The 14,081-nt window shown below is 40.5% G+C and overlaps 1 protein-coding gene across 13 annotated transcripts in view; it reads left to right on the forward strand.

Annotated features, from left to right (window-relative positions):
* The window catches only part of LOC122815694 (mucin-19-like), a 505,085-nt gene that overhangs the window by 466,483 nt on the left and 24,521 nt on the right, over positions 1-14,081 (forward strand). For all 13 annotated transcript variants that reach the window (XM_044088394.1, XM_044088400.1, XM_044088403.1 and 10 more), the window contains one exon: positions 12,754-12,919. In XM_044088394.1, coding sequence (XP_043944329.1) covers positions 12,754-12,919 — 166 coding nt within the window. The remainder of the gene's footprint in view (positions 1-12,753; positions 12,920-14,081) is intronic.

A 14,081-nucleotide genomic window follows, 5' to 3' on the forward strand; every position in this document is an offset into this window, starting at 1 on the left:
AATTGTTGTGTTTTACATGCTTATTTATTTTTGCAAGTACTATATTATTTTTTTTATATAGTTTTAATGTAAAATAGTTCCTCCACCTAATGTTTCAAACTTGCTGTAGCATATGTCAATGGTGTTGGAGGAAGCATTTTGCATCAAACATATTTAAAACTAATATAGTGCTTAAAAAGATTAAGCAAATAAAACACAACAATTTTACATAGAGACCATTCTCTCTCCCATACACACATACACAGTCTCTTCTGCTTTCACACACATACATATACACACAGTCTTCTCTGCTTTCATAAACACATTCACTCAGATAAGATCAGTTTCACCCTCTTTCTCAGTCTCTCACACAGATGCCTCTGCTTTCATACATGCATTCACTCACACAATCTCTCTCTCTCTCTCTCTCTTGATCTCTCTCACATAAACAGTCTCCTCTGCTTTCATATACGCATTCATTCACACAACATCACTCTCTCACTTTCTCAATGTCACAATCTCACTCTCTTTCTCTCACACACACACACACACACACACACACACACACACACACACACACACACACACACACACACACACATGCAAATAGCCTGTCTCTCTCTTTTTTTTTCATTTTATGCTCGTTAAACAGAAGAACCGCTGCTTAGCGAGCATAAAAAGAATGGCCACCATTATTTTTTTTGCAGTCTGAGCTCCAGGTCAGCATGATATGCTGTTGAGAAGTGTCAAACTCATTTGTCAGCAGGCATTACTTGTACATTAACACCCTGCCGGAGTTTTTTCGTTATCCAGTCAGGGCGTTGATGCACAGTTTGCCCATTCTGTAATCCAAGTAAGAAAAGTTCTGATGGAATGCTGGTTCTTTCTCGATAATTATAGTTCCCTTCCACAGATAGCTGAAGCATTGAATGAATGTGTTTTAAGCTTCTGTTGATGGTTGTAAGAGTTAAAAAAAAACAGGTATTGTCTATCCTATAGCAGAAAGTGATAGCCATAGGTTTCAGCCCCCTCCCCTATTTAGAACAAGTTGAATTTTCCTCTTGAAAAAGGTATGAAGATAAGTATCATTTCAATGCAGTGGTTGCATGTTAGTAGCTCTGCCTATATGAGACTTTTAGAGAGCTGCAATATGTGGTGATTAGTTAATGCTACATGATTCTATACCACACAGCATAGCCATACACATACCATATGTATTATGGTGCTATTGCATAGCTTGGTTGGTGTAGTTTGTAAATATGTATATGTTGCCATTATTTTTAATTTTGCGGGTATGGTCAGATGGACATCCATCATCTGGCAATTAATTTTGAAATGATGTCTTAAAACACCACATTTTGGGACAGATGCAGGTGGTTTGTTTCAAAGTTAGAAACTCAGGTAAGTTTAGTTTTTCAGAACACACTGCAACAGGGGATTCTGAAATCAGCAGTTTGCAACAGTTCCAGTGGGTAGCATTCTTTCCACTGAGGTCAGTCAGAAGAGACAGGCCATTTGGAAGTTTTTGCTCTGTGGTCTGAGATTAAGGGGCTAGTCTCAGCAGTTATTAATTTCATGAATTTTCTCCTTATATAAATGCAGTGCTTATTAATGACTTCTCTGAGTCTCCATTTCAAGGGGTTCCTTCTTCTCCTGTCTATTTTGTTTTCTAGAGATGGTGGAGGGAAATACTGTTTAACTGTTTAGAAGATGAAGAGGGTATTTCATGGTGTTGTTCTTGTAAACAACATTAAAGCTTTGCAGCTTGAGGTAATAACTGCCTGTATGTTGTTGCTTACTCCACAAACAAGCAGTTTCATGTGCTTAGCTCTGTAGTATTTTTTTATGTTTTCTAGGAATGCAACATTCCAGGAAACATAGCAAGGTAGTTTTTCACTGTCTCTTGATGATTTTTCTTCTTCTGAAGAGTAATGATCTTGATATGTGAATAATAAAAATACCGTTGATTGTACAGTGCAGTGGTGCAGCAGTAGCATTGCCACCTCACAGCAAGAGGATCTCTTGTTTGAGTCTCATCTGGGGTGCCTTCTGTGTGGAGTCTGCATGTCCTCCCTGCATTTGTCTGGGTTTCCTTCAGGTACTCCAATTTCCTCCCATATTGCAAAGCCATACATCTAGAGAGTTTCTCTCTGGGCCACCACTGAAAACTGGCTTTGTTCCAAGTTAGACTTTCCTGGTAAACAAATGTTAATAAATAAATAAAGCAAGGGCGAGTCTGTGGGTGTACTGGGCTTGCCTTCTTACAAGAAATATTTTTTCTTGGTTTTATGCAAATCTCTTACTTTCAAGTCTGAATGTTTCACGTATTTGTACACTCATACAGTTTTTGTTATAGGTTTTATGAATCATGGTGTCTATCTTTAAGGACTCCTTGTGCATTCTGATAAGACATTTCATAAGGCTGATGGATAGAAGGTGTATTCATATCAAGTAACAAAAGTAGTCTTTAGCTGAACCTCTCTAACAACTGGTTCTGAGGGGGGTTTAGACTCATTTGTTCTAGAGTTGGGCTTTTTTTTAATTTTTGTTCACCACTGTTAATAGAAAATGCATTAGACAGAGACACTTTGTCATTCAAATAAGGCTTTTGCTCATGATTAGTTTCTGAAATAACAAGATATCTTGACAGACCATACCTGGCTATCTTCAGGCTCAACTATTGCTAGAATGAACATGTTTGGGATGATAATTCCACATTCCTTGGTTCCGCTCCTGTCCTAAAAAAACAGATAGCTCCCCTGAATCTGAATGTGAACTAGCAGCAAGGAACTCAAAAAAGTGACTACCTTCTGGATTTAAGTATCTTTGCTTTTTTTTCACTGGAAATAGCTTCTAATGCTTACTTTGAACTAGCCTGAACTGTTTTTTTACTGATTACTGCATTTATTTTAAAATCTGCACTTAAAGTTACATTTAGTCGAATTGGATTGAAAGTTTGCTTGTTTGTTTGTTTAATTTAACTGTGGAGGCTGCCCACTAAAGTGTGCTAGCCTGTGTAACTAATTTATCACTGTCTCTGCATTTCTGTGTGTTTCTACCAAAAAAATAAAAAAACAAAAAAATAATCCTTGTTTTCCTGCCTTCCTCGACTAGTTTAGACCAGTATACAGGCATTGCTGTATTCTGGGCTGTGGTGTAGTTCCTGTGTTGTCCATTACCTTACTTGGATAGAAGGAAGTTTCTTTGCTCACCAGTGGGAGTGGGGAGCCTTGAGCAGCCTACTTGTCCTTGGGGGAAGTGACCTCAGCACAAGAAGCTGTAGTAATTGGTTGTTTGGGACCATTCCTAGCTCTTTTGTAGTTCACTGCTTAAAATCCACCTCTGGGCATTTTTTTCTGGTTATACTGCTCAGACAAGGTCCATGTGGGTTTACAGGGTGGACCTAGCAGCAAGGAACTCGAAAAAGTGACTACCTTCTGGATTTAAGTATCTTTGCTTTTTTCCACTGGAAATAGCTTCTGTTGCTTACTTTGAACTAGCCTGAACTGTTTTTTTACTGATTACTGCATTTATTTTAAAATCTGCACTTAAAGTTACATTTAGTCGAATTGGATCGAAAGTTTGCTTGTTTGTTTGTTTAATTTAACTGTGGAGGCTGCCCACTAAAGTGTGCTAGCCTGTGTAACTAATTTATCACTGTCTCTGCATTTTCTGTGTGTTTCTACCAAAAAACAAAAAAAATAATCTTTGTTTTCCCGCCTTCCTCGACTAGTTTAGACCAGTATACAGGCATTGCTGTATTCTGGGCTGTGGTGTAGTTCCTGTGTTGTCCATTACCTTACTTGGATAGAAGGAAGTTTCTTTGCTCACCAGTGGGAGTGGGGGGCCTTGAGCAGCCTGCCTGTCCTTGGGAGAAGTGACCTCAGCACAAGAAGCTGTAGTAATTGGTTGTTTGGGACCATTCCTAGCTCTTTTGTAGTTCACTGCTTAAAATCCGTGTTTGCACGGCTTTGCGCGGTCGTGTGCATAGCGCAGCGCTGGTTAAACAAGGTTAAACTTTTTCTGGCTCCGCCAAGTCTGCTCTTCAATTTTTCCCTTAGAACTGTTCTACTTGCAATCTAAACAGCCTATACTCTATCTAAAAAGCTCAGCACTTGCTCCTAAAGCATTTTTACACAGGTAAAGCACTCTTAAACAAAAGAAAGTACTTCATTCACCTAAATTCTGTTGAGTACCCATTTCCCTATAGGTCCTTTCTGACTCAGTTACACAGCAATCTTTTTCACTATTTCTAGCATGTCGAAGGGTCAGTTGCTGGCGTCCTCTCCTGTTCAGCTGGTGAATCTGGGAATCTTGAGGCAATGTTACAATTGCCTCATGTACACAGACAACCCTCTCCTCCTCCCAACAAATACAAATATATGCGAGAGATGCAACTATATAGCCAAACTGGAGGCTGAGCTCTCTCAATTCAGTACTGGCAAGACCAGTCAGGGGGAGAAGGTAACCACGCACACCACAAACCCAGTCTTACATAGAACTATCACAACTGCAAACCAAACACATAAACACACAAAAACATACTCGGAGGCACTGATTAAAAATCTACCAAAACAACAGAGGCCTCCAAAACAGACACCCAAGCAACCACCACCTCAAGACATAGCACATGCAACACATAGTTCACAAAGTCAGTGTGCTAAACATTCACAGCCCTTAAGGCCAAAAAACATGCCAGACACACTTGTAATAGGTGACTCCATAGTCAGACACACTGACGTCCCGCTCACCAGACTGAGCAAGGAAAAGGTCACAGTAAGCTGCCTGTCGGGAGCTAGAATCCGTCACATAACACAAGCACTCAGGTCACTCCACAGCAAGTACAAATATGACTCAGTCACTGTACATGCTGGTGTGAACGACCTGAGACGTACCTCCCTGGACTACATGAAAAGAGACATAGAGGAGCTCTCTGATTATGTAGCCCAGGCTGGTATGACCCTGACCCTGAGCAGCATCTTACCCTCACCAAGAATGATGCCACAGTACAAAGACAAAATGATCAGTTTTAACAATTGGCTTAATTACTGGTGTCATTCTAAGGGGATCCAATGTCTGTCTGCTTGGGATGACATGCTTGACAAGCCACGCTGCTCAAGGGATGGCTTGCACCTGTCACCCCTGGGCTTCTGGATATTGGCCAAGGTTCTTGCCACCCCCATAGTGCCTTTTTTAGGCAAGGCTCAAATGACAAACCTACCTCCCTAGAAAACAAAAGTGGAAAAAAACTAAGGGTAATGCTGCTCAATGCCAGAAGTCTAAACCTCAAGATGCACGCCCTCGAAGCCCTCCTCAGTATGGAGAACATCGATGTCTGTGCAGTGACTGAAACCTGGTTCAAGGCTCCTTAGAGCACCCCAGCACTATCAGGTTTTACCTCATATCATGCTTTCCGGCCCCAAAACTTGGACCGAACCACAAAAGGAGGGAGAGTATCCATTTTCATCAAAGATACCCACACCTCCAGGTTAGTGGCAACGCACGAAGCATCGGAGACTATCCAGGTGCAACTAACCATAGGCAAAACTGCCTTACAGTTTGTAGCATGCTACAGACCACCATCTCAAACTCAGGAACCCCACACAGCCTTCCTGAAGACACTGGAGAGTATGAATGTCTCTCCAAATACCATCATTTTTGGAGACTCCAACTACCCAAATATAGACTGGGAACATTACTCAAGCCCCAACACCCTAGCCCAAAGGTTCCTAGAATTCATAAACTCAAATGCAGTGGAACAACTAGTCACCATTCCCACAAGAGGAGACAATATACTAGACCTGATCATCACAAACATGGGGATAAAATGCTCCACACCGGAAGTATATCCCTCTTTGGTAAGATCAGACCATAAATTAATCTCACTGGAAATCCACATCCCGTCCCCACCCCCCTGCACAAAAGACCACAGTGAAGAACTTCTCAAAAGCCAACTTCACACTTCTTAAGACTGAAGTGGTATCCTTCAAGGCCCCTGGGCCAGTGGAAACCACAACCCACACTGCTGAATCCTTTGCAAATGCCTTCTATGGGCACCTTCAAGAATGCATGGATCATGCAATCCCAAATAAAACCAAGACCCATTCCCTCAAAGGCAGGCACCTGGTCTGGTGGACCCCAGCCATAAACAAACTTTACAACAGGAGGAGGAAGCTACTACATGACAGAGCAAAATCCCTAAAAGGGAAGGCATCTTTGATCAGTATTAGCAAAAAACTACGATCACTCATAAAATCATCCAAGGCCAACTTTGAGAGAAAAATCGCAAAAGACACAAAAGACAATCACAAGGCCTTCTTTAGCTATGTTAGAAACCTGGGTGGAAACTGCCAGATATGCTCAGAGTTAGTCCAAAATGACACAAAATACACTGAACCCACTGACATTGCCAACATTCTGGCAGACAGGTTTGGTGCAAATTTCTCCTCCCCCTCCCCCCCAAAAGGAGAAATAACTATCCCAGCAGAGTGTAGCCTCCCTAACATCTCAGATGCCCAGGTGAGAGCCGACCTCTCTAAAGCTAAAAACACAGCATCAATGGGACCGGATGGTGTCCCGGGCTGTGTGCTACATGAACTCCAAGAGGAGCTAAACCCACACATAAGGCTGCTGTTTAATCTTAGCCTTACTACAGGATACGTACCCAAAGAGTGGCGTATGGCAACAGTGGTCCCACTTCACAAAGGCGGTACTTCTACGGACCCTGGAAATTACCACCCCATAAGCTTGATGAGCCTGGTCTGCAAAGCTATGGAGAGGATCATTATGGAACTCATAAACAAAGACATTGGGGACCTACAGGCATTGGATCCTACCCAATTTGGCTTTGTCAAGGGCAGATCCTGCCTTTTGAACTTGGTCAACTTTTTTGAAACAGTCACTAAGGCCATTGATGAGGGTAAGGCAGTTCACACAGCCTACCTTGACCTTGCAAAAGCCTTTGACACAATACCCCACTCGGGCATCATAGACAAACTCACCAGCTTAAATGTAAACCCATATGTCACAAGATGGGTTGCAAACTGGCTCAAGGACAGAACCCACAGGGTCAGAGTTGCTGGAGCTATGTCAGACTCTAAGCTGGTCACAAGCGGTGTCCCACAAGGCTCAGTCCTGGGACCTCTCTTGTTCAGCATTTATTTTTCCGAGGTACAGGCAAACATAGGAGGATTGTGGCTGACAAAGTTCGCAGATGACTGCAAACTGGGCGCCATAATTGATACTCCAGCGGACACAAACATCTTTCAGAGAGGCCTCATAGAAATGGATAATTGGTGCCAGAGACATGGCCTTAAGCTGAACGCCAAAAAATGTATAGTCATACCCTTTGGGAAAAACAAGGTACCGACAAATTACCACATAGGTGGTAACCCATTAAGTACGGAAGAGGTAATCAGGGACCTAGGGACCCAGGTTGACAGTAACCTCTCATTTGACACTCACATTGACAAAGTGGTTAGGAAGACCTTCTATATTGCCCACCTTATCATGAAGGGTTTCACATCTAGATCAAGAGAGGTCATTGTGCCCCTGCACTCTTCTCTTATCAGGCCAATGATTGAGTACAATGCCCCATTTGGGATGTATCTCACCCGACACCTGCAGCAGTTGGAAAGATCCCAAAAGTTCCTCACCAAGAGGATAAAGGGTCTTAAACATATATCATATGCTGCCTGACTGACAAAACTCCAGCTCTATTCAGTCGCATACCGCCTACTCAGAGGTGATCTGTGCCTGACGTACAAGGCCATGTCCAATCCAGAATTAATGGACATGCTACACCTCAGAAAATCCAAATCCATCAGAGCCACGAGAACAAGAGACTTAAACCTCAACACAGAAATAAATAGGACGTGCTGGAGGGACAGATTCATAACCCAGAGGCTCCCTACACTCTGGAACAGAATCCCAGTCCATGTTAGGCAGAGCCCCTCACTGACTCTGTTCAAGAGAAATCTCGACAAGTGGATGGGAGATCATAGGTTTACCCCGGGGGTCATCTCTGTGTCACTACTAGACAGAGGCACAGTAAACTAAACCCTAAAAGGGCATAGTATTCTCATCCTAAGGGGTGGTGAAAGCCACACACACTCTGGCTAGGCTTATAAATTCCCTAGGGCAGATAGCCTAGTATGAACCTATGAACCTATTTAATTCTTATGTAAGGGTGTTTTCAATAGCAACAATCTTTAGGCTGAGGGATATCAGTGGTTATGCTGTTCCATATTTTGACTTCCTGATTTTTTTCCCACTAAAGAATATGACTCTAGGATATTGCAGCATTTGTTCTGGGAAGATTGTTTCTCACAACAGAGATGATAAGGAATAAGTTTCTTCTGTTTCATAAAGGCACAGAGTTTTTGAAGATGGCAGTGACTTCACTAACTTTGGGAACATGTGATAGCCCAAGATTTTAGATGGAAAATGAGATCAGCAGTCTTTAGAAGTGTTTGGTACATGTTAGAAATGACCCTAGACTTGAATTTTCCTCTGTTTCCTAAATGCGGGCAAGTCCTTGTACTCCTGTCTTTACAGATTTTTTCAGCAGACATATTTGTGGGTGAGATAAACTCCTGCATACTTGAACAATACTGGCAGTAAATTCTCAATGACTTTTCCCTTCACTGCCATTATATTTAGGCAGCTCACCTACTGGTATTCCCATTCCAAGCAAAATACTGTTCATCACTGAATTAATATGTGTATCTGTGGGTGAATGAGTCTACCTGCTGTAGATACTTTTAATCCAAAGGGAGGAATGTTTTTGAATACAGACTGGATATGGATAGTAGTACCACACTCACTTTCAAAGTATCTCATTCAGTTTCTTGAAGGTGAATTTGTCTTTTGCATATTCCTTGTTGCCTTCTTTAATTCACCTCAGTCTTAGTCCTCTCTGCAGGACTTTTATTGTGCCTTGTCAGTGTGTCTCCCCTGGGAGAGTTCTTCTGGACATTTGGAACTATGCTTAAATGTATGAAAAGATGTATTCACCTAACCCCATTTGCTCCATGACTACTTCATCCTTTCTAGGTTAGGTTTTATTCTAGAACATATGCTTAAGTCTCTGCTTCACCCTATAAACTCAGTGCTTTTGGAGGTATTTTTTTAAAGACAGATGCTTTGCTTTAACCTCGCAGGTGTCTGATTTGCAAACCTCCAGACGTCCCCCTCTTTTTAGTTTTCTTCAGTATTGGTGGTCCTTTTCTCCAATTATATGATCATAGGAAGTTACTAGGATAATGGCTGTAGGGCCTGTATAAGTCTTAACAAGTTCTACCCTTATTTCCATGATCAGCACCTATTGCCCCTGTCCAAGAGGGACACAGGTGGAAAACCTTGGGTGAATTTACTGTTACCTATCCAATCGTCCAGATTGTGTTTGAAGAGAGCCAATGAGGTGCTTTGTTTGACATGAAGTGGGAGTCTGTTCCAAAAGTGTGGTAACCTCTGGGAGGCAAATCTGTCCCTCCAGCAGGTTCTATTAATGTGACATACTAGGTTAATATCTTTAGAGTGAGTAACTCATGTACCATTTGACTTGCTGATATGCAGCATTTCCAATAAAGCTGGGTCAGAGATTGCCCTATACACAAACTGGAGATTGCCTCTGAGTAGGCTGTATAAAACAAATAAGTGACAGTGATTTCAAATGATCCATATAGGACAGATGCTGAAGACCTTGAATTTTCCTTGTGCATAACCTCTGTGGTCTGTCTAATTGCTGCAGATTCTTTAGTAGGTCCGTACTAAAAGGGGAGTTCTACTCAATTATTTGCCTGATGAGGGAAGAGTACAAGGTGGTTATAACTTCTTTTTTTCTTGAGACAGTGTCCTTACTTATGGGATGAGCAATATATAATGCCCTTCTTACCACTGTGGAGACATTGTGATCAAAGGTAAGGTTGCTCTCAACTTGTGTGCTCAGATCTCTCACTATATGGACTTTGGGTGTCGCTACTGATGTGGTAGTTAGCAGGAATATCACTCTTACTGAAAGGTATGATAATACATTTTTTTGCATTGAGTTTAAGGCCATGCCTTTGGCACCAATCATTTTTGTATAAGACCCACTTGTAGGATGTTGACATCATTTGGGGATTCTATGACCACTCCCAGTTTGCAGTTATCAGCAAACTTTGTCAGCCACATACCTTTAGTTTTTGCTTGTACTTTGGAGAAATAGATTCAAAACAGTAGAGGTTCCAGGACTTGACCTCTGTTGAACACCACTGGTTACATATCTGCTGTTGGAAGTGGACTCCCCTATTTTGACTATATGGATTCTATCAATGAACCAATTAGTGACCCATCTAATGATATAAGGGATGATACCTAGATGGGTGAGTTTGTCAATGATGCCTCAATAAAGGGTGGTGTCAAAAGCTTTGGCTCAGTCTAGGTAGGCTGTAGGCACAGATTTCCCCTCATCCGGGGCCTTGTTGACTGTCTCAAAGAAGTCCACCAGGTTTAACAGTCATGATCTCCTTTTGGCAAATCCAAACTGAGTAGGGTCAAGTGATGGAGATAAACTATTATTACTCTTAAATGATGCCATTCCCAGTTCTTAAGAAAACGTAATTAGACAGTTTACTTCATATGCATCCAAGAGGGAAACACATAGGTCTGTATTCTAGAACAAAATATGTTTTATTATCTCATTAGCTTTTGTTTAATTTGCCCAAAATGAATTAGTACTCCTGTGGATAAATTCACCTTTATTTTTTGTTGATTGGTTAACTATAATGGTTTCTATTTTCTACTTTGGCTTTAATAATCAATCCTTCCTGGAAAGTGTGTGCGGGGGAGCTGATTCTCCAGTATTAGGAAGGAAAGATTAACTGCAGGCAGGCTACAGCTTTCCTGAAAAATAGCAGGAATGGAAGTTGCTTGCATCCATTGAATTTAAGCCTTCCAAACTTCTTAAGCACCAAGGTACTTGAAACAGATGAAAGAGAGTGGATCAAATCATAGCTGACACACTTAGCCATATCTAAGCAACATTATCATAAATATACACTATAAATGAAGGATTAATTGTAACAGCACCTTAAGCCTCTTTCCCCAAAAAGTTTGATAACTGCTGCATCTCTTTCATGAGTTAAGCTTTGCTTGACCCGAATGATCTCTCCTTGGTTAACTGAAAGAGCCTGAATAGTTAGGGTTGGTATTTTACTCAGCCAAGTAAGAAAAATTTAACTTCAATTGTAGATAATGGAGCCCACGTGGTTCTACTGGAACTGTAATTACCCCTCCCCCCATGCCTTCAGCATCAACATCCTTGAAAGTAGGCACTACTAGCAGTGCAAAGCATTATTCATTGAAGTCTTTTACAGGTGATGCTAATAGCTAGAATATACTTATACTCTTTACTATGGGCCAGGTCTGTATTATCTAGACTGCTGAAAACAGAGGCTCTTGCACCTGTGCCACCCCCAGATAGCAGACTAAATAAGCACACATAAAAGGACATTTCTTTGCTATAGCTGGTTTATTACCACTGTCAGTAATCCTTACCTGAAGGTTACATTGCTACTGTATTGTTTCTGTTGAAATTAACTGAAGACTCTTTCTCATTTTGGTGTAATTCCTTTACCTTCCTGCATCATTTCCATTATACATGAAAAGCTACTCCCACATATCAGCTGATCAGTACTATCCACCTTCCCACCCCTCTCACTGTTAATTATATATTGTTCTACAGCTGCCACTTCTGCTTTATTAACTACAAAACAGAGGGAAGGGAAGGGAAAAAGGCAGCAGCTGTGTTTATTTCAATAGTTTGCTAAATTATGTAAGCACTGTAGCCTCTCTAGTCAGGGGCGTGGTGCACAAGGGTTCCACATTCAAAAATGCATTAAATGTATTACAAAAGTTTTGCATTTTTTGGGAGGGGAATCAAAATCATCAGAAATTGCAGTACTGAGTCTTGCACTTTTGGTAGGAAGCAACAGTAGATATAGTTGTGAAATGTCCATATGTTTAATTTTAATAAGTGTTAGAGAAAATGATAGAGCAGATCTACTAGTCTGATGGCTGTTAAGGTGAATATGACTTGTTAACTATTACAGTGGAGTTAAAAATATCACTGTGTCATTGCTGTGGTACATATGTTAACATGTTGGATGTCTATCCTGCTGAGAAGTTCAAAGTATGATATAGGTGTTGCAAAGTTATGCCATTATCTGTGTTTTTAAAATGACTACATTCTTCCTATTGCAATTAACATATTTTGGCAGATTCAAACACTATTTCATTCATATGTATGCATAGATGTGTAAGTTCCCCTGGGGACATAACTGGGTGCATACCGAGGAATTGGTATTGTTAAATTTTCAGTTAAACCTGTGTGTGTGCATGTGTGTGTGCTCACGCTCATGTGTATAAGTGGTTAAAAGTAAAGAACTGCATAATATGTTGTTATATCGCTTCAGCTGTCTAGACCAAATAAGCAGCTTTAATATAAGACACTCTATTTCTCTATTTTCATAATAGTTCTACTGACTTCTTCTTTGTCAGGGTACTAAAGTTTCCTTTAAAAAAATAATAATAATAACAATGTATCAATGATGCAGTTTTAAAATGTACAATATGCTTCTAAGACATAGCAGCAGTTGATGGTCGGTAGCAAAGAAACACTGCAGAATTGTGTAAGAATACTATAATATTTAATTTAGTAATGCATCAGTTAAGAGATATATCTATTTCACGTGAAATCATTTTAATAGTTATGTACTTTCTTTTCTTTTCCAGATTGGGGACCAGTGGACTTCTAACTGCTATGACTGCATATGTAGTGGTATCACAGAACAAGTAGAATGTACACCACGGGCATGTCCACCAGTACCTAAGTGTCAAAGCAATGAAGTACTAAAAACATATAATGATTCAGACAGCTGCTGCCCAATTCAGATTTGTGGTAAGTAAGACAAAATGCAATAGTTCAAGCTGAATAAACAAAGAGAGAGAGAGAGAGAGAGAGAGCGAGAGAGAGAGAGAGATGATATTCTTCAAATATCCACAAAGAAATTAAAATTTCTCCTAGCACAGCAATGTACTTCATAGACACATTTACATGTTCTTTCCTTTTCGCCTTAATGAGATTCATAAAACCGCATCTTTTAACAAGACCACTGAGGTATAACTGTTCGGATCATAAAACTGCTGATTCTGTCAGTTTAGAATTACTTATACCCTAATGGTCCACAGTAAATATGACAGTATAACAGAATATTAATGAGCATTCTACTGTGTGATACTGTTGTAAATGCGCTATACATGAGAATGAAGTAAGTGTAGCTCTAGAGTCAGCTTCAGATGTGTGCTATACCATTATGACATTCAGCACTTTCTTATTAGCTTGCTGACATACAAATTGCACTAATGTTGAAGGCATAGTGCCTTATTTTCTCCCACTGATATACCATGACTGATTTGTACTTGTGATGAATCCTGATATCCATCATCCCTCTTTTTTTCTAAATACAGTCTGGCTGTCTTGTCTTTGCAGGTGTCAGCATGACACTATGCACACAGGCACCTGTCACTTATGCAGTCAGGTTCAATGCAGATCTAGCTGCATTATGTCATATAGATAAGCAGATAGATCACTAGGATGAGTGCGCGACTGATCATATTATGTAGTGTAGTAGTGTCGTGGATCAGTTGTTTGTCCTTTTCCACACTGTTGTGTGATATCAGAATTTATATGTTTAGAGTTGCAGGGTGTAAAGGGTGCAACAACCTTCAAGGTGAGGTGAGAGATTACTACCCTTCAAAAACACTGTTAAAACACTTTATGTATGTTTTATGTAATCACAAAATATAAAACAGTGGAAAAACATGCCTTTTTTCCAAGTATGCAATCACAAAATAGGGCAGTAAGAGCATGTGTCCTTTGGTGCTCTGTTTTGTAATTAGGGAGTTAACATAATTAAAAATTACCTCTTTATTCATATAGTATTTAACCATTTTTGACTGGATGGAACTTGATGAGTTAAATCCCAGCCAGTGGTTTATATGGCATATATATTATCCTTTGTTAAGGAGCCTGTCCATGAACCCTTTTCAACCATAAGCTG

Source organism: Protopterus annectens, chromosome 11.part0 (genome assembly GCF_019279795.1).
Source record: "Protopterus annectens isolate FY-2018-M chromosome 11.part0, PAN1.0, whole genome shotgun sequence".
In the NCBI taxonomy this organism is placed as follows: Eukaryota; Metazoa; Chordata; order Ceratodontiformes; family Protopteridae; genus Protopterus; species Protopterus annectens.